General features: G+C 36.9%; 1 protein-coding gene across 6 annotated transcripts in view; it reads left to right on the forward strand.

Moving 5' to 3' along the window:
- SRPK2 (SRSF protein kinase 2) overlaps positions 1-24,555 on the forward strand; it is a 136,559-nt gene that overhangs the window by 85,489 nt on the left and 26,515 nt on the right. For all 6 annotated transcript variants that reach the window (XM_051644112.1, XM_051644117.1, XM_051644115.1 and 3 more), the window contains 7 exons: positions 4,641-4,786; positions 11,578-11,686; positions 12,221-12,308; positions 12,556-12,643; positions 16,627-16,733; positions 19,692-19,857; positions 23,348-23,373. In XM_051644112.1, the coding sequence (XP_051500072.1) occupies positions 4,641-4,786; positions 11,578-11,686; positions 12,221-12,308; positions 12,556-12,643; positions 16,627-16,733; positions 19,692-19,857; positions 23,348-23,373 (730 nt within the window). The remainder of the gene's footprint in view (positions 1-4,640; positions 4,787-11,577; positions 11,687-12,220; positions 12,309-12,555; positions 12,644-16,626; positions 16,734-19,691; positions 19,858-23,347; positions 23,374-24,555) is intronic.

A 24,555-nucleotide genomic window follows, 5' to 3' on the forward strand; every position in this document is an offset into this window, starting at 1 on the left:
TGCAGGGTTGGGCCCTTCTGTGCTGAACACTTTCCCAAAACCAATAATCCCAGGATGAGGTGCTTGGTGAGTCAAAAGCAGTTTTGTATTAGCTATCAGTTTATTTTTCTTCCCTGAGATTTCCTGAGCATGGTTTTAACTTGGCTATCTTCTTTTATTCATATCTGAGAAGAAAAGGTGTCTTTAGTTTTTAACATGATGTTGCATGAGTAGGTTTTTTTTATTTAGATTTTTGTCAACTTGGCTCAGTTTGTGTGGGGAGGGCTAGTGAACAGTCATTTTCTCTGTGCCTCCCAAGATTTATAGATCTCCACTGTCTGTTTTCCTGGCTAAAGAATTCTGGTATGTTCAGATGCTTCCCGTATGGAAGGCATTTTGTGTTTTTAATCACCCTCACGCTCACTGCTCTTGTTTTACCTTTTCCAGAATAGAAGGCTAGCAAACAACCACATATCAACAATAAAAATACTGAACAGTTCTTCCTGAATTTCTCATGGCATTTTCAGGTTTAATGTCATGGAGATTGCTTTTACTGTTGGCTGTTCCCCAATTGAAACATGGAGCAACATGTCCATGATGGAGAACAGTAAAATTAAGTTGTTAGTAATCTTACATTTTTGAAAGTAAGCAATTGATTTTCTGTAAGACTTCATGCAGCTTTTTGGTGTATTTTGCTTCAAGTTCACTGTAGAGGAGAAATGCTTAAGCTTTTCCTTTGTCTCTAGCTACGTGTTCCCCCTAAGAGCAGGATAAAAATAGAGTTTCATTATATTTTGATTGGACCCTGTTGTATTTGGTAATTGTAATTCTTCTTTCAATACAATTACAGGGTTTGTCATTGTAGTCTGTGGAGATGGTCAGTTTTCTGCATAGCTACTGAGAGAATACTGTGAATCTAGAAATTTTGTGTCATCTTCTGATATTAATGAAGTGTTTGTGCTTGCATGGTAATGAATAAGCTTGTAGTGGTAGACCACAGAGTAACACGTGATCACTTCAGAAGGACAGATTTAGTATATGCTTCTGCATGCATGTGTTGCCTAATGAATATCATTACATACAACATTTTAGGAAATAAGGAAGAGTAGTAACTTCAGATAATGCAGCTGCTGAATAGCTTGTTATGGAATGATAGTTATTGACAATTATGTTTCTAAAAAGGAAATGAAAGTTAACAAATATGCTTATTACAGCTTTTTTAAGTGGCTGGATTTTTAATGCCAAAGATGTTTTTGAATTCTACTTTGTGTAAAAAATAATTCACATTTTAATAAACTGTACACTGGAAAAACAAAATATAAGCTGAATGAAGTATATATTCATTGCAGTTGAAGATATTGTTGAAACATTCGTCATAGCTTATCTTTCCAATTCAACAAAAGGGCTACTAAGAAATAGCAAAACTGGATTTCTCTCATTCACTGATGTCTTACCTAACACTGTGAAATTGTGTTTTGGCAGAATACACAATGGAAGATGCCAGGATGAGTTATTCAACTTGTAGGCAGAATTTAAGCAGCCAAGTCAAGTGTTGAAGACTTGATCTTTATGTATACCCTGAAATGTGAAAGTGAACAAAACCAAAGAACAATGCTGACAATTTCTTGCTGAGAGTCCTAAACTGAAGAAAAAAAAAAAAAAAGGGCAAATTAAGCAAATAATGCAGAATTAGCAGTCAGACTGATGTAACTCAGCAGCATTTCTTTCCTTCATCCTTTTTCATGTACTAATATTTGATTGCTTCAAAAGGAGCAAGCAAAGCTAAAAGGACAAGTCAGAGATCTTCCTCAGTTTCAATTACAGTTTTGTTATTTGCAGATAAAATCACAGATACCTTCAGAAGGAAATAAAGTAATATCTTTCCTTCCTTCCTGATGTCCACAAAGGACAAGAAAACACTCCTGAATCCCAAATGCAGCTTGGATTGGAGACAGGAAAAAATAACCTTTTTCAAAACAAAATCAAATATAGTAGCTTGAGAGAGACTCAGAAGCACATCTATTTCCCTTGGTGTTTATTTCAAAATGAGCAACAAAATGTATGAATCTCAATTCCTGAAATGCTTCCAGTTCTCTTTAAGATGTTACCTTTATCACGTGAAGAAATAGAGCAGGTAGTTGTTGCCATAAAAGACAAAATCAGCTCAACTTCAATGGCTTTATGATCTTACGACCCCTGTACTGTTTTGCCCTAACCTACCCTGCTTTTTGCTATATTTGTATCATCTTATGTGACCAAAATAATAACATAGAAACTTGTGGTCAGAACTGAGTGAAATGAAGGTACCATTCAAAATAAGGAGTCCAAGCAGTGATGGATGTGCCTGTGTTACCTGGAACACGGCTTTTAGATGCAGCACTGGCTGTTCTCCTATGCTTGATTTTTCTTGCTCATGATTAGCATTTATTACATTTTAAGTGTTCTTAGTTCTTGATCTGTGTATCCAAAATGCTCTTGTGCCCAGCAGATGAGGTTCCAAGCTTTGTCATGTAGATCCCTGTAGTATGATTTGTTTGATAAATGCTTTCTGCCAACATCAGACCAGGCTTGGAGGCTGTCAGCTCGCTGACACCATGAACCAGGCTATTGGAGAGCCATTAATCTAACGTGTAGTAAGATTAATTGGTCAGAGAATGTACTCTACCTTCCATTTGCTATATTGGTTTACTTTCCTCACAGTGTACAGTATAGAGACATCTGTTAAGAATGAAAGAGAAAAGATAAAGGCAAAAGATAGAGCATGATTTATTTAAGTAGGCGCATGTGCAAGCATATTTATGGTTTATTCTACAAATGGATCCCTTCTCTCCCTTCTGTTCAGCCCTAAGCTTTGTGTGGTTAAAATTATGTAAATCTATTTATCTGGATAGAGTTCTCATCATAATCTTATACTACTAATAAGCTAGTTCCAAATACTCTTTTTTAAATTTGATAATTTACAGAACAAAAAGAAGAATATTATTATCTGAAAGTGGTAGCAGGCAGATAAATTTGGAATGCATGCAACTCCCAGTCATGTCCTTTAAAGCAAAGGCATACTAGCAGCTGCTGTGCAGGCGGTCCATGTTGCCAGTGGAATTTATTTCTGATTGACTGGGTACTCTTTGACTCCAAATGCTCTGTCTTGAACGATTGCAGTGAGTAAAAGTGATGGGGGGAATTATAAGGAGGAGGACTATAGGAGTGGGACAAATATAAATGCAGTTTTTACTCATGATCAAAGGAGTATTTGAATCTATATTTTAGGACCTGAAAAATTAGTAAATTACAAGTTTCTATATTTTTATTACATGAATGACAAAATACTGTTAATATGGTGTTTTTAGAATTGCTTAGATTTGAAGTAGATATAAATGCAAATGATAGCAGGCTTTGATGGCACAAATCTGTTCAGAGAGCATGTAACAGTAGGACAAGGTGTAATGGTTTCAAGCTAGAGAAGGGTAGATTTAGGTTGAACGTTAGGAAAAAGTTGTTTAATGTGAGGGTGGTGGATCACTGGAACACATTGCCTAGAGAGGTGGTGGGGTCCCCCCATCCCTGGAGACATTCAGGGTCAGGCTTGATGAGGCTCTGAGCAATCTGTTTCATTTGGAGATGTCACTGCTTATTGTAGGGGGATTGGACGAGATGATCTTTAGAGGTCCCTTCCAACCCAAGACATTATATGATTCTATGAAATGGTTTCAGTTACTTTGCAAATGTATTTTGTAAGTGTATTATTTGGCAGGTATATATTTTTTGTTTGTGTAAAGTATAAATACCAAAAAATAACTGTGTCAACCTGTTTCTAGTAAGCTTTCTTAATTATTTGATAAACAGGTATTCTTCAACCCTGGATTTAATTTTTGTGTGTATTTAAAATCTTCAGAATTTCAAAGTAGTACAACCTTTCTTGGACTAGGATGTGAAAGATATTTCCTTTTTTTTTTTTCCTAAACTGAAGATAGGAGACAGGAAAACACCTTTGTTGGCATTGTTGTGTTCTGGTGTATTTTTTGATGTTTTTGTTTGTTTGTTTTCAATTGGTGAATATTAAAACATGCTGTGTTCTGGGAGTGCATCACAGTGCTAACTAGGATGAATCATTTTTTAATTTTACTTCCTAATAGCTGTTTTCAGTATTTTGTATACTGATGCAGCTTTCCATAGTCTTGGCAGGAGCTACAGGTGAGAAGTGAATTAAGTCATCTGGCTTCGGTCAGTGCCCTAGAAGAGTGTTTCTTGCTGTATATTAATGAGATCTTTCTTCTTCCACCAAGCAGGCAGGAGGTTTTGAATAGCTTCATATTGTCTGAAAAATATTTCTTCTCAATCATGCTTAAGAAGATAGGTCTAACATCTCATTTGCTCATCAGGAATTCTAAAAGCTTGTCCAAATCTGATTATATACTTCATGTATCTTTTGCAAGCTGTTCCAGCAAGTAAGCTCAAATTCACTTGAGACCTGCTTTCGGTCTGGTCTGGTGCATCTCTGTCCATGCCACCCTAGGGTACCACAAGTGCTGTGAAAGACGACAGTGAAAACATGAGATATGCTTCACTGGTGTTTCCCAAGGCATTTTTTCCTCCCCTGCACAAGGTTGGGTTATCCCTGTGAAGAAGCTCTTTACTAAGTGTGCTCTCTCTTTCGTTTTCAGGCCAGAGCCTCAACAGAAAGCTCCTTCTGCCCCTCCACCCCCACCCCCACCTCCGCCCCTGCCGGAGCCCACCCCGCCAGAGCCAGAGGAGGAGATTCTTGGGTCTGACGATGAGGAGCAAGAGGATCCTGCAGATTACTGTAAAGGTGTGTGCAACTCAGCAGTGTCAGTGAGGGTAAACTTTGTCATGCACGTCTTAACTCTGGTTCTTGGGAGGTTTTCAAAGACTTGATCTTTAATTGCGGAATTTGTTTATACAACAATTGTGAACAGCTGGCTCATTTCAGGTCTAGGTGCAAAACTATCTACAGCTTTACTTTTTCACTTAGCCATAGCTTATTTATACATTTATACAATAATTATACAAATACTGCATCCCTGTTTTCTTCTTATAACCTACGTATAAGAATAGAGAAGAAACTTTCTTGATTTGTTTTAGCTATAAGAGAAAAAACCCACCCAAACCAAATCAAACAACCCCTTCCACATTCGAATGGTTCCAAAATGCCTTGATGCCTTTAACAACATCAACTACTTTTTTTAATCTATATTTTTCCCCTTCTTCTATTACCTGCAGCAGCCTGAGATGTTACATGCTTCCTTTTTGCATGTTGTCTTTCATAGCACTCACCATTGTCTGAGACTACCTCATCTTAATAGCTCTTCATTTCCTTAATTTTTGTAGTTGCTTAGATTAATTTTTTAAATATTGTTAAATCCATAGAAACGTGATTACAGTACAACAGTGTTAATAATTCTCACTGCTACAGTTGCAAGTCCATTCCTATTAGGGTAAAATGTGTGCTGTGCTTACATGAAATACTATACATAACAGGTCTATAAACTTTGGGTTATCTATTGTTGTAGATTTCAAGGGTATGAATTTACTTGGGGAAACATCAAAGTTTTATCACTTGAGATTAATGGTTTTGAACAACCAAAAAGCACTATTTGCATGTTGACTATATCTGATACTCTGTATTCCTCATATCAGGAAACACTTTCTGTGTCAATTATGATGATGTCCTCTTAAGCAGAAGTCTCTCTGTAAGCCTGGAGATGTGCTATTTTAAGAATCCCCTCTCCCAGTCTGCAACTAGTTTTGTATTTTCAGATTTAACAAAAATGACTATTTCATTTTGGTGCAGGAAGTTTTATTCATATATGATACTTCAAATGTTTAAGTGGCTTACAGATACCAGGAATGAAAACCAAACAGTAAAAATTGAAGTCTGCAACAGGGAGAAGAAAAACATGTTGCTAAAGCATGTTTATATATTTTTTTAAAAAATTCTGTTAAAACACGTTTGTTCCTTAAGTTCCCTAACTTTTGGTATGTGTGACATCTTTCATCAGTGAGTAAGGATTTGTTGTTTAAACATTTGTTTACTTGTAAACACCTGTATATGCTTCAGATTAAACATTTCAAGGTCCCCACTTAGTTCTTCCCTGAAGTAAGGGCTGCACTTAATTTTAAACAATTCATTGTTGTTGGTGTTCCAGTATCTCTTGCAAAATTTCACTGTCTGGAAAAGATAGATCACAAAACAAAAAAGGAAATAGTCTTCTGTTTTCAGCCTTCTTATAAGTTACCTGTTTAACTAGAATCTCTGTGATTGTTACAGGTCAGTAGTGAGATCTGTATGCTTTTAAAATGAACCATGTTACTCTAAGAATACTTGCAAGTTTCCTGAAAAATTTTGTACACTTAGAGCTTCTTCTGGATCCTTCTGGTCTTGAAGCTCTCAATCAGTGGAAATATATTAAAGATGGTTCAAGCTTTGGTTTATTTAGGTGTCATAATCATTATTTGTTTCTGCAAGAGCAGTGCTTTTGTTGTTACAGTAGATGGTTTTCCTATTTTCTGACTGTATTTTCCTCAAAGACTGATCAGTATGTTCACTTCTTTTAGTCTGCTGGGGTTGGACTGATGGGAAGGTCACCATAAGAATCTGAATCGAGTGACCAGATTGGGGTGATCTGGGGCCGTACAGATTTTTGTGTTTTGCTTATTTTATATTCAATATAGAGAATGAGTAAGTTATTCAGTCAAGAATTCCAGGGATGGCTTTTACATACATTATTTTATTTTTTTGAGAGGTGTTTTAGTAGTTTGAATATGTTTGTCTCTTGTGTTACCTTACCTGTATTTATAGAGTGGAAGAGAAATACTTGGTCATTCTCAGCTATTACTGTAGCGTCTCTTTTCTTCCTAATTTTATATTCAAAATGGCAGTCTCCCAGGATTTTTGAGTGAGACACAGAGCATACTTCCATCTCTTCTCAGCCCCAATCTGATGTTTCATAGGAGGCAATTCTGATGAAGAAGTATATAATTAATTTTTTAAATGAATTAAACATTTTACCTGTTAATTATGCTTCCCATTGCCAGGGTATTTTTATTACTAACTTTCTTTTTTATTTTTAAGGATATATTACTAGGTACTGGGCTAACATCTTCATCACGTTATGTGGTGGTTAGTAAATAGTCATTATAGTCTTTTTAATCAGGAAATTGAATTAATTTTAGTTACCACTGATGTGAAAGAAACAACAGCCATTGGTGTAAAGGAGATCAACCTCTGTTCCCGGGAGGCTTCTTCCAGGGTCTCTTTAAGTCTGTGAAATTACTTCTTTTGGTGTCACTGAATTTACATTAGATGCTTTTAAAATCTTTGTTTAAGGAATGGAAATAACAAAAGTCCAACTGTGTGATTTTGCAAGAGGTATTTAGACAATGAAGCTATTTTATTTTTTTTCTGAAAAGCCTTGAAACACTTGGAGATGTTTTTCAAGAGCCTGTTGTGTCATGGATGTAATTGGAATTCTTTGCTTCTCTGATCCTCATCTTTGCCCCCTCGAGATGTCTCCCATTCATCCAGTTCACAAAGGGAATAATCCCCTATACAAACATAGAACTAGCCAACTAAATTACCAATACATCCAGGAGACATTTAGGAATAGTGATCTCATTTTTCTGACCCTCTTTCTTGAGTGCATCTAGCTAGCTATTAGAGAGACTTTCTTTCTATGTATGCTTCAGTGAATTAGCACAAGTTTTTTTTTCACATTATCAGCAGTGCCACTTACATGTTATGTATTTTCAAATACCAGTTTTGTTTTTCCAAAAGTCCATAATTTTTCTCAAACCACTAATTTTGCTTAAATGCTTTATTGTTACTAGTATTTAGAAATATCTCTGGATCATGAAGAACTTTTACAATTGCACTCATCATAGGATGACACCGGTTTTTAAAATGCATTTAACTAGGCATGTTGTTACCTGGTTGTCCATAACCTGTAAATGAATGTGTTGCTGAACTGAATGATCAGGAAGTAACATGAATAGGAACAGTAGCTGATAATTTCCAAAACAGTCCTATTGTGGCTTAGGAGGGTGGAAAGTATATTGTGAAGTATGTATACTCAGAGAATGTGCTACTGCTGTTGGTATCTGTAACATATGCTGGTGTATTGCTATAATTAGTTATGACAGTGCTGTAGGGACCAAAATAACATGGCTTTTACATATATAGTATTTTCTTCCAATATGTAGATTTTACTAAAATAACTTATCAACCCTAAGTTTATTAACTTGACTTTGTTGTCTTTGACTGATCCCCTCTGTAGGGTGCTCTTTTCTGTCTGAGATAGGAAAAAACTGTCCCAGGATTTTGACTATTTTTGACCCTTTGAAGCACACGTATGCCAAAAGCTCTCTGCAGAGAGGCAGACTTATAAGGCACTATAGTTTGCCTAAACTATTCTTAGAAACATACGTTTGCCGGTATGTAAATTTTTCATAGTTAGGTGTTAGCTGTTAGCATGTCAAAAAAGCATATATTTTGTTTAATGCCCACATACATCCTTCTGGCAGTGCAAAAGGCTGCATGAATTGTGACTGTTTTCATATACATCTGAAGCCATGTAACTGTTAAGGAATTACTCAATAGGACTAGATATTTAGGAAAATTGTAAAATGTTCCAGAAATTTTTGTATTGTTGAATTTTAAAATCTGTTTTGCAAACCATAGGGAGTTGTTAAAACTAGGTGTGAACTATTTTCCACTTTTTCTAAATATATCTGTTTGCAATATAAATAATTAATAATGTTTCATATTTCTCACTGTTTTCATGCAGTGATACGTGACAAAAATCAGAAGAAATTATACGTATTATGTGGAAGTGTTTTACGTAATTCTTGCTGTCAGGTCAGCAGACTTGATTCATTTCACAAGTGCAAACTTTTTCAGTAATGGAAAGGTAGAGTTGCTTTATGTTCTCTCATCCTTCCACTCACATCTATCACTTCATCATTCCAGCTAGAGTTTAATGGAAAAAAAAAATGCCAAAGAGTAATATTTTTTGTCCAATAGCTGTCTTAATATATTGCTATATTTATTCAGATTTTAAAATATTTTCATGAGCTGTTACTACATGGATAGTAATAATATAATAATAGTAATAATAACCAAGTTGAAATTTACTTTTGTTTTTAATGTTTCCATTGGTATAGACTTGTGAGTATATTCAGTGAAATTTCTGTAATAATTAGGCTGCAGTAGACTTTGGCTTCATATGTGGCTGACGTTTCTTTTCATGAATCAAGTGGACACTATATTAGCCAACACTTACTCGCAGTAAGTCAGAGGTCTCACTGCCCCCCTTTTCTGGAGTGTTAATCCAATCAGGTGTTCCAAAAGTGATTAGTTTTGCTTTGAAGAGTAAGGGTTTCCCAATTGGCAAGTTTGATGCTGTGGAAATGAAGGTCTCTTTCTAGGTTCCCAGGTGAGTTGTTCCGGCAGCTTTTCATGAACAGTTCCTTTCTAGTGGTGGAGGGGAGGGACTCAGTCCTAAGCTGGGTCCATGTGTTTCAGTCCTCCTCTAACACCCTGTACTGCTCTTGAACTGGGGTGGCCTTTTTCCCTTGCTCTTTTTTTAACTGAAAATTTTGGTGTTTGTACACCTAATGACTTGGGAAATGAAAAACTGTGTGTGATAGTAAGTATACAATTCTCGTCACAAATCTCATGAATTAAAAGTTTAAATATTCTCATATCTGGGTCTTCATAGACTGTGCAAAATTTGCGTGGAACAGGTGGTGCTTCATCACCTTACTGCTGGGCTGGAGGAGCTGAGCCTGTGCTCTGTGTCTGTCCATGCTACCTGTACACATCAGACTCATGTCTGTGCCCGGTGAACATGCCTGACCCTCTGGTGAAGCTGGGAGGCGGGTGGGCAGGGAGGTGTGCAAAGTTAGTGCTGTGTAGCCAAGACTTGTGCTGCCCGTCTGAAGTTGTTTGTTGCTGTCACTTGGTTCAGACCAGCCCTTGCCAAGACAAACACTAGTGAGTGCTGCTCCCCTGCTGCTCTGGCCCAAGCTGTTGGAGTCTGCCAGCAGAATTACATGCAGGAGCCTGGGCAGCTGCAGCCATGTCAGATGGACCAGCTTTTGGAGGCTGTGAGCAAAGCAGAGAGTGTCTGCTAAGCTTGGAGCTACACTGTAACATACAAATATTGAAGCTGTGTGAGTTTCCGAGTTTCAGTTTAGGTATACCAGCATCTAAAGCAATAAATTATTTAAGCCTTGTCATTCTGTTGAATTTGTAATCTTTATAGTTCTGTTGTACAATTGTGTTAAATTAAATAATGTGCTCTGGAAGCATTTGAGAAGAGTTCACAAGTAAACTCTTGAAATTCTGTTAAGGCAACAAAAGATCTTATTAGCAAGGGAAGGATAGAAATATATCCAGATTTGATGTTGCTCTTCCATAGATAAAAGAGGAGATAAGAGAGAAGTCCTTGTTTTAAATCCAAGGAATTAAGTGCTAAGTTCACATTGTTGTCTTAACCGGGCACCCATTCTAACAAGATTTTCAGGGGATTTCAAAACAAACATAGATAATGTATTCTGAGGTTTTCCTAATTTTAAGTGGAATAGTCAATAATTGAGGATACTGCCAAAGGACATTTGGGCATTCTGTTGTGAAGGACCAGAAGGAACCAAAGAGGTGATTCCTTGACAGCCACTCTCAGTCTGCTGCAGGTGACGTCCTGAAGGGCTGCATGGTACAGCTTTATTATTTATTTGCAGTTTAGGCAAAACTGTGGATATTATTATTAGTGTGACACGGTCTAAATAATTATCTTGTGCAGTCACTGTCTTCTTGGTTTGACTGGGAGGAAGAATGCCTCTTAAAATATGAAGGAGGTAGAAAGCTTCATTCACACTGCCTAGAAACCTGACCAACTGCCAGCTTGCTCTGTCCTGTTGGCCCTTCTGCCTGAGGAGGCTTTTGAGGACCTGTGTAGTGGGCTAAGTTAGGACTGCAGGCTTCAGTAGTAAAAAAGCAGGTCAGACAAAACCCAGAGCTGCCTGTTCTCTTTTCTTTCTCAGTGTAAAAACCTCAGACATGAGAAAAATGCATCGCTGCTATGGATCAGGAGCCAAGCAGAAGAGCATCAATAAAGTCTGATCTGGTCTTAACATTTTCTCAGGAAGTATTCTATTGCTGCCTTTATTAGTAGAAATCAAATGGGAATAAAAACAATTTATGTTGAGATTCTGCAGTCATCCAAAATACGTTGACTAGAGAAGCTTCAAATATGATAAAAAAATAACGTAGATCTTTCCTCTACCCTCTGAAGTACAAGATAAGCCTGGGGAAATAGAAAACAGATGGTAATATTACCACAAGTAAAAGCCATAACAGAGAAGGGTGAATAAACACTACAGAAGTTACAGGACATGAGTTTTTTTCCCTCCAGGCCAAGTAGGGCAGAATTTTTAACATTAGAGTAAAATTTTCTTTAAATTTCCTATTTGTAGTACAGGAAAATGTGAAGAGGACCATTTATACTACAAGAATTACTTGAAAACCTGGGAATTACTGTTTGTTTTCTGAACATTGTTTTTCTACTCATTTTTTCATGAAAGGAGGCTATCATCCAGTGAAAATCGGTGATCTTTTCAACGGCCGGTATCATGTTATTAGAAAGTTAGGATGGGGACACTTCTCTACAGTCTGGCTATGCTGGGATATGCAGTAAGAAAACTATTTATTTCCATTCCTTTTTTATTATTTTGTTTGCAGTAACTTTTGTGTTGCATGCATGATAAAGTTATATAAATGTTTGCTAGCTTTTTATACAGAAAGATATATACAGTCTTATTTTGCTGTTGGTAAAGGGACTAGTTTATAAAAGCTCTCAGAAATAAGTGCAATTTTATTTTCTTTGGCAAATTAGCTTTGATTATTGAATTTGCATGTTGTCTTGAACATGTGAGAGTAAGCTAATGTTTTATCTGTTGTATCTTTAACAAAAAAATATAATTATACCTTGATTGAATGATAAAACATGTAACCAAATCTCTTCTAAAGATATTATTGTCAAGGAGACAAAATATTAAATAGATCAGACTGTTAAATGAGTACTGTTAAAAGTTGGTTTTAAGTGTAATTTCAGTGTTTTCTTTCAGAATACAATAGGTTATGAAATAGTTATTTAAAGTTTCTCAACTTTCAAAGTATGTCTGTTTTAGCTCAGAACGTGTTGAAAATGTTTTTGTCCTTTTCAAGGGGGAAAAGGTTTGTTGCAATGAAAGTTGTCAAAAGTGCCCAGCATTATACAGAGACAGCCTTGGATGAAATAAAATTGCTGAAATGTGTAAGTACCGCTCATGGAATACAGTGCTCAATACCAATAATAATAGTAATAATGAATGTTAAAAGTGTAGCAGAGTATTGTTTTGAAACTTTTTTTTAATTTTCTTTTTCTAAATAGCTGTCTTACTATGTGTTATCATGATTTCTGAAGCTCCAGAATATTGTTTAACCTCATGTGGAAAGCTAAATAATTAGTATTTTAAAGTGATTTTTTTCCTAAACTGTCGGTATTGACATTCTTGGTTTAGGTTCGTGAAAGTGACCCAAATGATCCCAACAAGGACATGGTTGTACAGCTAATCGATGACTTCAAAATTTCTGGAATGAATGGAATTCATATCCTTTTGAAAACATGACATCTTCATTAAAAGTTATGTACTAGGATAAGTAAGCATTGAGTTCTGGCTTTTTTCTAGTTTGTTGTACTTTAAATTTGTAAAGTAGAAATACCGAAGTACATGCAGATGCAAGGAATAATCCAGCGTGTAATGCAATCACCAGAGTGAAAGTAGCTTAGCTTTTCTCAACACAATGCAAAAAAAAAGAAATGAAAATTCTGAGTTCTGTCATGGCCTGCAGGAAATAGAGATAGTTGACTTAAAAAACAAGTTTTACTGAAAAGATTTGTAATAGCTGAGGCTTGCAGGAAATATGTTTTGCTCTAGACTGGTAAAGAGAAAAAAAGTGTCAGTGTCATGAAGAAGGTGGTTTCTGTTTTCTTATGGGAAGTGTGAGGACAAGGAGATTCTTCTCTTCTTTATGTGATCCTCTTTTGGCCTGGTGTTAATCTTTTTTTTGGAGAAAGGTTTTAAAACTTTAGCATTGAATGCCTCCTTTCAAAATTGTTTAGAAGGAGGATAGAATAAAATATTACTGAATAGTATTCTCAGGGAAAATTTTGGGCCTATGAACATATTTAGTTTTGGAGTTGTGCTAAAATGAGTTATCCTTGCTAATGATATTAGATATTTTACCAGCTTATTGTATTACTTATTTAATTTACTGTTACAGCTGGCGTTTATGTTTATGCTTGTTGTATCTTGGAGCCTAATAACAGACTTAATTGTTCATGGGGTCATACTACCAGACAAAGAGACAGTTCCTGCTCTAGAGACTTCAACGCTAAGTTGATTTTGGTGATGTGCTTTCAGTCTTCAGCAGATCTGGTTAAGATGCTCTTCACTAACTCTTATCCTCTAGGAGAGGAATGTAGGAGGTGACTGTCAGTAAATCTGAATGCCCACTAGACAGCATCCTTTCAAGGAGAAATGTGCAAGGAGTTTTCATCCCATCCGTCTATCTCTTGACATTAGTTATGAAGCCCTTGGGTTTGTGGTAAGTGAGGGGAGTGTGAGGACAAGTACTCTCAGATACAGAATGGAGTCTTAACTGTTTTCCCTTTGTGCCATTTTGGTTTGTTTCCTAGTTGATTTAGTAGTCATCTAGCATGGTAGAAAGCTGTATTTTCCCCTTGATTTTAGCATCAAATTAAAATGAATTAAAATAAACCATTGAGTTGCTAGTAGTAATTGCAACCTGAATATAAATAGTTTTTGATCAAGGAAAATGCTTAACACAATGAGGCAAAGAAAAGTCATCTTTCTTCTAGGAACTGTAATAAGTGTTGATATACAGAGGGATGTGTGTGTTATGCTACACTAGACAGATAATTTTTAAACTACTTGTATATTAAAAAAAAATTACAATTATGATTTTTTCAGGAAATAACAGAATTCCAAAATTTGGGCACTTCAGTGTTTTCAGTAAGTGTAGATTATTATGTTTATTTGCACTGGATAATTCTTAGAGCCTTAATAAATAATTATTTGAGTGTAGCATTTTTTTAATAAAGCATTCAGATAATCATGTAGTGAAACCAGTGTTCAGAGAGACAAATGAAAAAAGGAGGAAACATTCCTGACACAATGAGACATTATAATAATTGTTACAAATTTCTCTCCAAATAACATACAGCATTAAATAAATGTTATAGAGCTTAAGTGTTGCCAATCCAGAAGCAACTGAGACACATCTGGAAGTGCTCTGTGTTGGTACTGGAGTCTTTAATCCTTGTCAGGTTTCTAAATCCTCCTGTAATATATGTTTGTAGATAGACAGTTACAGGTAGGATTTTAGTGAAGAAAAGTTTTATGTACTTAAGCCTTTCAGCTGATTAATGTTATGTTTGCTCTCACTTTTACTGCTCTGCTCTGTTTCCCCATTTTAGACATAACCCAGACTGCTTTGAAGAGCGTGTCATAAGAGGCATGTCTGCTGGGTAGGCTTCAGGTTTATTTTTGCCAGAGGACTTTTTGGACTTCCACTTTGGATGTTAGTGCTGTAGGCAAGGCTGGTTTCCTAATAGTTAATGCATAGATTTTCTCAAACTTTGCTGCGAGCAGTCTGGCTTACAGGTAACGTTTTTCAGGTCAGGATAGTAAATCAGACAACATTCACATTTTTTGCATCCCTACGCTAAACACTGAGCCTCCTGTAAGTCTTCTCCCCATCTTGTTGCGTCCCCAGTACTGAGCACGCCTTGAGCTTGCCCAAGTCCTCCCAACAGGAGTTGCAGTCTTTTTCAGGTGCTTCTCTTTTCTGTGGCCCTCCCTTTCTTTGTCTGTCTCTGCCATGCTCCTTGCATCTTCCTTCTGAGTGCTGTTCCACTTCTCTGCACCCCTTTTCTCTTTTGGGTACTGGCAGTGCTTAGCACTTCTGTAAGTGCAAGGGCTGGCATGAACATGCATTGATGAGTCTGCAGCAGCAGTGGTCTGAAGGACTGTGGGCGGATGTCCTAAATTTCATTTCTGAGTGCTGCAGTGTCTTGCCTTTCTGAAATCTGTGTTTCTGTAGCATTGCAATTGCGCTGCGTGGGCTAAGTTAATAAGCCCTGCAGGGCTAATGTGCTCTGCTCATCCTTTTTGATGGCTGCAGGCTTGACTAGTGACTTCTGTTCATTGGATGCTTGTGTGGTAAAGTGACCAAGATGGTTTCCACTTCTGAAAGGAACAGTTTTTATAATATTCTGAGTAGATGTGATTGACTTTTTTGTGTGTGTAAGAGTGGTGAGACACTGGAACAGGTTGCCCAAGGAAGTTGTGGATGCCCCATTCCTGGAAGCGTTCAAGGCCAGGTTGGATGGGGCTTTGAGCAACGTGATCTAGTGGGAGGTGTCCCTGCCCATGCCAGGTAGCTGCAATCAAAATTCTAGAGAAGATGGGGAAGATTTCTCCCCTAAAATGAATGGGATTTCTCCCATTCATAGTTCCCTATGAGTGGTCTCTGAGATACAGACTGTCTTATTTCCATCCATTAAAATTTTCCTGCAATATCCATAAGTTAATTAATTTTCTGTTCTTTGTGTTATACTATTCTTCATGAGGTTATAATATAATGTAGTTAAGATTTTCTGACTTCTGCTGATGTTTAAGGTCATTCCCAGCTCACATCTGATTATTAACTCAGTATAGTCAAATTATATAATTTCTTGCCAGAATGTTGTGGATGATAAAACTTAGAATTAGGTTGAATATCTGAATATTTTCTCACTAGAAAGATAAGCTACCCAGGTATATTAAATGTAGGACCTCTAACTTCGGGCTGAGCCACAAATCACTGTAAGTTCCTACTTCTTGTTTTTTCCTTTTTCCCTACTTATCTTCTATTGGCCCCTGTCAGTGACCAGTAGTAGGTGCTATCTGACATTAAACTTTTTGGCAGTGTTGGGTTTTTTTGCACATTGCTTCTGAGTTTTGCATTTTCATTGTTCATGAGTTCTCTGGTGATTGCTATTATTCCCTGCAGTTAAAACTGTAGGTGGTAAGAGCTACTTCAGTCTTTGTTGTCAAGTGATTCTTAAACTGAGGTTAATAAAAAAGATGTTTAGTATGGTTCATTTTCTAAAACACTTGCTTCACTGTTTTGTTGTTAAAACCTTCTATTAATATAATTTAAAATTTCTTAGAAACTAGAGATAATAGGTCAAATCAGTAGTTTTAGCTGTTTCAAGAAAAACAAAAATGAATGAGTTCTTTTTACAATTATCGATTTCATTGTTCATCCTAATGCTACTGTTAACATGTGGAAAGATTTGCATAATTAAAATGTTTTACTTTAATTTGTTTTACATTTGAGCACTGTTCTTGTATGCTTTTGAAATTTAAGTGTAGTACCAAAGCACATACCACATTTGGCTCATTTTAAGGGGAACAGTTTTCCCTCTAAACAGGGTGATGATTGCTGTAGCCACTATGCAAACAAGCATTTGTGTTGATCTAATCAACAAGTTTATTTGAAAATTATCCTTAATTAAATCTCAGATGTCTGTATGGTCTTCGAAGTACTTGGGCATCATCTCTTAAAATGGATAATCAAGTCCAATTATCAAGGCCTTCCCATCCGTTGTGTAAAAAGTATAATTCGACAGGTAAGATTTCTTAATGTTCTAATTAGGTTTTCCCACAGTTTTAAACAGTTTGAAGGTTAGAATGTTGATATTTTAACTGAACTCTTGCTAATAAATATTTAAGATGATTTTACTGGTAGTTGCAGGGGCAAAGATTTGCAAGAATATCTTTCTGGATAGCCTGAATTCCTGCATGCTGGATTTTTTGGGGGTTATTTTTGGTTAGTTTGTTTGTTTGTTTTTAAATGAAGATTTCCTACAGAAAAGGAAGTTTCCTGAGCTGCTTTAGAAAATAAAAAGTTGAAGCAATGAGTCTTTTTCATAGATGTGAGGATATTCATATTTTATTGCACTTTTGGTTGAAACATCGTGCTTCTTAAAGAAGTTCTTCTGGAAAATAAAACATCAGAACAATGGGAAATAATAATAATAATAAATAAGTATTATTATAAATATTGTTGTTGTTTAAACTGAACAAAAATTGTATCTCTGAAAAATAGGTCCTAAAGGAAAAAACTGTTCTTTGAAAATAGTCTATGTAAGTTTTTGTAGAGTCAGAGGGCTAACAAGATGAAACAGTTCAGAACATTTAACTGGGACATGTTCTTTCAAAACACGTTCTTTTGCTATACTTTGAAAACCAAATTGCTGAGAGATGATCCTAAGGAGAAACTGTCTCATCAAAGAAAAATGTCATATATATCTCTCTGGTTATGTATATACTGTTACTCTATGTGCAGTTAGGTTAATGGTTGGTAGAGTTAAGTATTTGGACTTGATCTTAAAGGTCTTTTCCAACCAGAATGATTCTGTGCTTCTGTGATTTTGACACTTAGGTAACTTGTGTTGCCTTTATCAACAGTATGATATTTTATACCATATTTTATTAAGTGATTTGTTAAAGTAGTTACTTCCTTACTAATTATGACTGTATGTCAGCTGATGAAAATATCAACCATCAGCTCTTTAATCAGAATTAGGTAAATAACTGATTGATGCAGGTGTTCATATATAGTTGGAATTCTGCATCCATTAATTTCTATACAACTAGGTGGCTTACCTGCTAGAAACACGAAGCTGTAGTAGTGCAGTGCTCCAGCCCAACTGAGCTGCCTGCTATGAAAGGAGAGGGTGGTCAGGCACTGGAGCAGTTACTTAAAAGAGGAAAAGTCTTTTTGAAGGGGGAGATACCAAATATACTTTCACATTAATTCCACTTCTGCATATCACAATGGAATAGTTATCTTTTCTTCTGCATGTTTATGGCTTTCAGTGTACTCTAGAGTCTTTTTTTTCTTTGCCTCAGAATTGCAGACATTCAGTGGTAATTTAGAAGATGTTCTGTAGTGTAGTGGGGGAGGAAAGAGGTTATTATAAACTGTCTTTATGTTGCTATTCCTGTTAGTTCTTCTTCTAAAATTTGAAGTCACTTAACCACTAACTTACCTTCCCAGTATAAATCAATCTTTCTTTAACATTTCTTACTTTGAGACATACTGCATGCTTTTTCAGTTGCTTTGGCAAGTAGTCAAGCATATTTTGGATCTGCAGGGAAAAAATGCAGATTATCAAGAACACAACAGTTTTTTGATGTACCATTGGCACTGATGTTGAGTCCTGCTCAAGAGAACATACAATTTCTATGTAAGCATATAAAGGAAGCTTTTCGGAAAGGTTGCTGTTCCAGTCTAGCTCCAGAATTGATGAAAGCAGAACCACACACTTGAGGTGTTTCTAGGATATGTTAGCTCAAGTGTAAATATCATACACGTGCTACTGCTGCTCTTCTCTTACCTGACCTACCTTATTTACTAGTACTGGTTCTGGTACTAGTTCAGGACTGGTGGTAGACCAATGCCTTTATATTCTGTTACTGGTATTTGAAACAACACATTTTGCTGTTAAAGTTCACCCTAGCTAGTTATGTCATAAGGGATCCTGAAAGCAAGGAGCTTGCTAATTTTTTTATAAAATACCTGGAATGTGAAAATGTTCTTGTAGCTGGACCTCATGAGTCTTGACATCTGTTTCTTGCTGTAGAATACTCTCTAAAAATCAATGGAAGTCATTTAAGTGGGATCACTTGGGTTTCTGCGCTTTTTTTCTTGCTGTTATTTTTCTACAGTATTTATGTAGTTTATTATTAGGTTTATAATGTTACATTATTCTGTACTGAGCAATTATAATAATTGACTTCCACAGTTTATCATACCTAGGTCTTAACCTAAAATACTTGTAAAATCACAGAAAGCATTGTATTCCTGCTATGGTCAGAATTTGAGAAGTTTTTCATTGTGTAAAAATGAAGTTTTAAATTTTGTCCCACAATGTATTTTTAAGACTTTGGATATGCAGGTTTGATAAAAGTTACCAGAATTTAGCTTGTAGAAATTATGAAAGACTAGTGGAAAAACCCATCTGACAAATGCAGGTAGACAAATTCTTAAATCAGTGTCCTAGTCACATAAAAGGCTGAATTACTATTGGAATTCTATGGAAAACTATAGTTAGCATTTCATCCCATCAGCACGTTTGCCTTACTGCTTTTTATTATAATCCATTGTAAAATGGATTATACAAAAACCAGACTTCAGTTATAGTATGTAGTACTTGCAGTGGCTTTTTTTAGTAACTATCTTTTAAACAATGATCCAGTGAGTATCAGCCTTTCTGACTGAGCAGCCAAATTCATTTTTCAAAGGAAGATGCATCAAGGTTTTTTACACATGTGCAGATCATCTAAAGAGCACTTGGGAAATGGAACTCTGTGAGCAGGTTGCTGTCATCAAGACAATTCATCCAGCCACAATCTTACTCATGAAAGTCTTGATAACTTGAGTTTATGAGCTAAATAAATTAGCCTATCAGACAGCATGTGGACTGCAGGCAATCAGTTGAACATCTCTGTACTACTAATAGATACATTTATCTTGGTCTGAGTAATCAAAATAATAATTTTAAAAATCCTTTTGTAATTAGGTACTTCAAGGTCTAGATTATCTACACAGCAAGTGCAAGATCATTCATACGGATATAAAGCCAGAAAACATTTTGATGTGTGTGGATGATGCCTATGTTCGTAGAATGGCTGCTGAAGCTACTGAGTGGCAGAAAGCTGGTGCTCCTCCTCCCTCTGGCTCAGCAGGTATGACAGTAAATTTAAATGACAGGTAATAAAGTTCCATCAGTAAATTAATACTGACCATATTTTATTTATTGAAAATTAACGTTTTAAATAGTGGCTTGTGAAAAATACATGTATAGTTAATTCTTAATCATGCTCTGGAAACTCAGGGAAATGCTTTCTTTTCAGTTTTGCACGTTCAAGTTTTCAGGGTCCCCAGATGGAGAAAAAGATCTATTGGTATTTTAGCTACACTGGAATCTTGCACTTCTAATGTTGACAATAATTAATAATCTTGCCTAAATTATTTGTCTGGTTCCATTACAAGTTCATCAGCATCCTTGTGAAATTATCTTCCTTCTCATCAGTTATAACTTTTTCTCAGAATGCAATGAAAATTCTTAAAGTCCATAGTTTTCCACCCTTGAAAATGGGATTTTTTTGTACCTAACTGAAGTTGTGATAAGCCCTTATTCCTAGAACTGTACGTGAAATGTTTTATGTTGAGCTTGTGAAGGGTCTAGGAGAAACCAAGTTAAAGAAATTCAGTCAGTAAAGACAAACAGGATGTGTGGCTTTTCTAGTGGTCTTTAGTACTATGGTTGCTATTTATTTGCCAATCCAGCACATTGTCTGCAGGAAGTGGAGAAATAATAACCTGTAAATACCTTTGTAATAATATTAGAAAGTATATTACAGAGTAAAATCTCTGAGTTATAATAAAATACCTGTTATATCAAGAACAGATACTGTGGTCAAAATCCATAAGTATTTCACTGTATTACATATGTTAAGATGCAAAATCCTATAAACCGTGAATACATTGTGTTGAATTTTGCATAATGTGTCATCACATACCTCCAGGCTGTATGTTACTTGTGTGGGTAGTAACTTGATTTTGTTCATGCAGTCTTTATATTGCTTCATGACATTAAAATAAGTATTATTTTAAGAAATCATAGAACAGAATCATAGAACTATTCAGGTTGGAAAAGACCCTTGGGATCACCGAGTCCAACCATCATCCCTACTCTACAAAGTTCTCCCCTAAACCACATCCACCAACACCACATCCAAACAACCCTTAAACACATCCAGGGATGGTGACTCAACCACCTCCCTGGGCAGCCTATTCCAGTGTCTAACCACCCTTTCTGTGAAAAAACTTTCCTAATGTCCAATCTAAACGCACCCTATTGCAGCTTGAAGCCATTTCCTCTTGTTCTGTCACTAATTACCTGTGAGAAGAGACCAGCACCAACCTCTCTACAGTGTCCTTTCAGGTAGTTATAGAGACTGGTGAGGTCTCCCCTCAGCCTCCTCTTCCTCAGAGTAAACATTCCCAGCTCCTTCAAGTGTTCTTCATAAGATTTATTCTCTAGGTCCTTCCCCAGCTTTGTTGCCCTCCTCTGTGCTCGCTCCAGCACCTCGATATCTCTCTTGAATTGAGGTGCCCAAAACTGGACACAACACTCCAGGTGTGGCCTCACCAGTGCTGAGTACAGGGGGACAATCACCTCTCTCCTTCTGCTGGTCACACTATTTCCAATGCAAGCCAGGATGCCATTGGCTTTCTTGGCCACCTGGGCACACTGCTGGCTCATATTCAGCCGCCTGTCAATGAGAACCCCCAGGTCCTTTTCTGCCAGACACTTTCCAGCTACACTTCCCCAGGGTTGTTGTGGCCCAAGTGCAGGACCCAGCGCTTGGCCTTGTTGAAGCCCAGACCATTAACATTAGCCCAATGATCCAATCTATCCAAGTCTCTTTGTAGAGCCTCCCTGTCCTCATGCAGATCAACACTCCTGCCTAGCTTGGTGTCACCTGCAAACTTACTGATAATACAATCTATGTCCTTCTCAAGATCATCAATGAAGATGTTAAACAGAAACGGTCCCAACACTGAGCCCTGAGGAACAGCACTTGTGACTGGCCCCAGCTGGATTTGGCTCCATTGACCACCACTCTCTGGGCCCAACTGTCCAGCCAGTGCTTGATCCAACAAATCATATGCTCATCCAGGCCTTGAGCATCCAGTTTTTTAATGAGAGTTCTATGGGGAACCATGTCAAATGCTTTTTGGAGTTCCAGATAGACAATATCCACAGCCTTTCCCTCATCTAATAGTCAGGTCATCAGGTTATAAAAGGAGATCAGGTTTGTCAGGCAGGACCTGCCTTTCATAAACCCATGCTGACTGGGCCTGATCCCCTGGTTATCCTCTCTGTCTTCTAATGACACTCAAGATGATCTGCTCCATGACCTTCCCCGGTACCGAGGTCAAACTGACAGGGCTATAGTTTCCTGGATCCTCCTTTCTGCCTTTCTTATAAATGGGTGTTACATTTGCTACCCTCCAGTCCTTTGGGACCTCCCCAGTTAGCCAGGACTTCAGGTAAATAATGCAAAGTGGCTTGGCCATCACATCTGCCAACTCTTTCAGCACCCTTGGATGTAACCCATCCAGTCCCATAGACTTGTGTGCCTCTAAACGGTGTAGTAGGTCTCTGACCACTTCCTCTTTAATTGTGATGACCTCATTCTGCATTTCTTCCCTGTCTCCTAGCTCATGTGGCTGTATATCCTTGGAACTGCTAGTTCCACTGCTAAAGACTGAGGCAAAGTAGGTGTTGAGTACCTCAGCCTTTTCCTCATCCTTTGTTACTACAATTCCCTTTGCATCCAATAAAGGACAGATTTTCCCTAATCCTCCTTTTGCTGTTAATGAACTTACAGAAACATTTTTTATTATCCCTAACAGCTGTAGCTAGTTTGAGCTCTAGCTGTGCTTGGGCTCTCCTAATTTTCACCCTGCATAGGTTCACTTCATCTTTATAGACTTCTTGAGTGACCTGTCCCTTCTTCCAAAGGTCATAGACTCTCCTTTTGTTCCTAAGGTCCAGCCAAAGGTCCCTATTTAGCCAGGCTGGTCTCCTACCCCGCTTACTGGTTTTTCGGCACACAGGGACAGCAGCTCCTGTGCCTTTAAAACTTCTTTCTTGAAGTATGTCCAGCCTTCCTGGACTCCTGTATCCTTCAAGGCAGCCTCCCAAGCGACTTTGTCAATCAGTCTTCTGAGCAGGTCAAAGTTTGCCCTCCGGAAGTCTAAGGTGGCAGTTTTACTCACCCCTCTCCTTGTTTCTTCAAGGATCAAAAACTCAATCATCTCATGATCACTGTGCCCTAGACAGCCTCCAACTCTAACTTCCCCCACAAGATCTTCCCTGCTCACAAGAAGCAGGTCCAGGAGGGCACCCTCCCTGGCTGGCTCCCTAATCAGCTGTGTGAGGAAGTTATCTTCCACACATTCCAGGAAGCTCATGGAATGTTCCCTCTCTGCTGTGTTGTATTCCCAGCAGATGTCTGGGAGGTTAAAGTCCCCCACAAGAACAACAGCAAGTGTCTGGGATATTTAATTAAGAATACTTTTACATTATTTCTACTACTTTCTGCTTTTATTGAGTTGTTTTTGTAAAAATATACATTTAATTTTTATTTTTATTTTTTGTAGTGAGTACAGCTCCACAACAAAAGCCTGTAAGTATTGTTACATAATTCAAATTAACTATCCTATTTTTGGTTTCTCTTAAGTGCTAATAGCTATTAGGTTGTTGGTAGTCTCTACCCTTTTTAAAAGGTTCCTTAGAGTAAAGCTTTTATCTTTCAAAGAACCCTTTTCTTTTAATGTCTTTGGCCTTACCAGTTTTAAGCACAGTATTTCTTTGATGGTAACTCTCATAGACTCGTTATTCTATAGCAATGTCAAATAAAATCAAGCATTGCCCTCTTCATCTCTCGAGGAACAGTCCATTCCACTCACATTCTGACAGAAATGGGTGCATGCACTAAATATGATGATTGCAGATAGATTAAGGACTTCAAGGCCTTAATTATCAAAGCCTTAAAGGAGAGGTTTTTTGTGAAGTTTGAAAGACCTTTTTGCCATATGGATCTAGCAAATAATCACTACAAATACAGCTGTTCAGAAATATCTAAGGTCAAACCTGCTTTCTGTGTCTGTGTACAGAACCTATATAATTTAATTGGCTGAAAATTAACAGGATTGTAAAGTTACTGCCTGATTTTGACTGTCCCATAGCTTCTTTTGAAGATAATAGGATTTACAGATAAGGCTGAGAAAATAATACTCCCTTTGTTCCTTGTGCTTAGTTTGTGAATTTTGTGAGAATTTCTTACTGTGATATCTAAGCAATTAATGAGAACTGGATAGATATAATTTATGAAATAGTAAAAAGACAAATCAGAATTCATTTAAAATACAAGGAACTGTTTCAGTCCTAGCTCAGATGTGTTAATTTTGCTTTTGTTTGTTATTGTACCTTAGTTTTTCAACCCTTATGTTATATAAAATGTGAAACTTTTCATAATGGCCATCTGTTGTTTGTAATTCATATGTTTTGGGCCAGAGCTGAATAGTAGAAATGCTTTCCTTCCACACAGAAATAGCTGAACAACAGAGGATGCATTTAACGTTCTTTCAGTCTATGGCTTTGTGTTACTTTTCTCAGCATACTTTTGCTGGTCATCACCTACATTGTAGAGAGAGAGGAATAATATATGAAATTCATATGTAAATTACTCAATAGGATAACAGAGTGTCTTCCACATGCAATATCATCTGTTGATCTGGACTGAAGTTTAAGATCGCTGTTAGTCAAGATGATAGGATCATAGTAATTTTATATCTAGAAAAACCAT

This window comes from Apus apus, chromosome 1 (assembly GCF_020740795.1).
Source record: "Apus apus isolate bApuApu2 chromosome 1, bApuApu2.pri.cur, whole genome shotgun sequence".
NCBI classification, from domain to species: Eukaryota; Metazoa; Chordata; class Aves; order Apodiformes; family Apodidae; genus Apus; species Apus apus.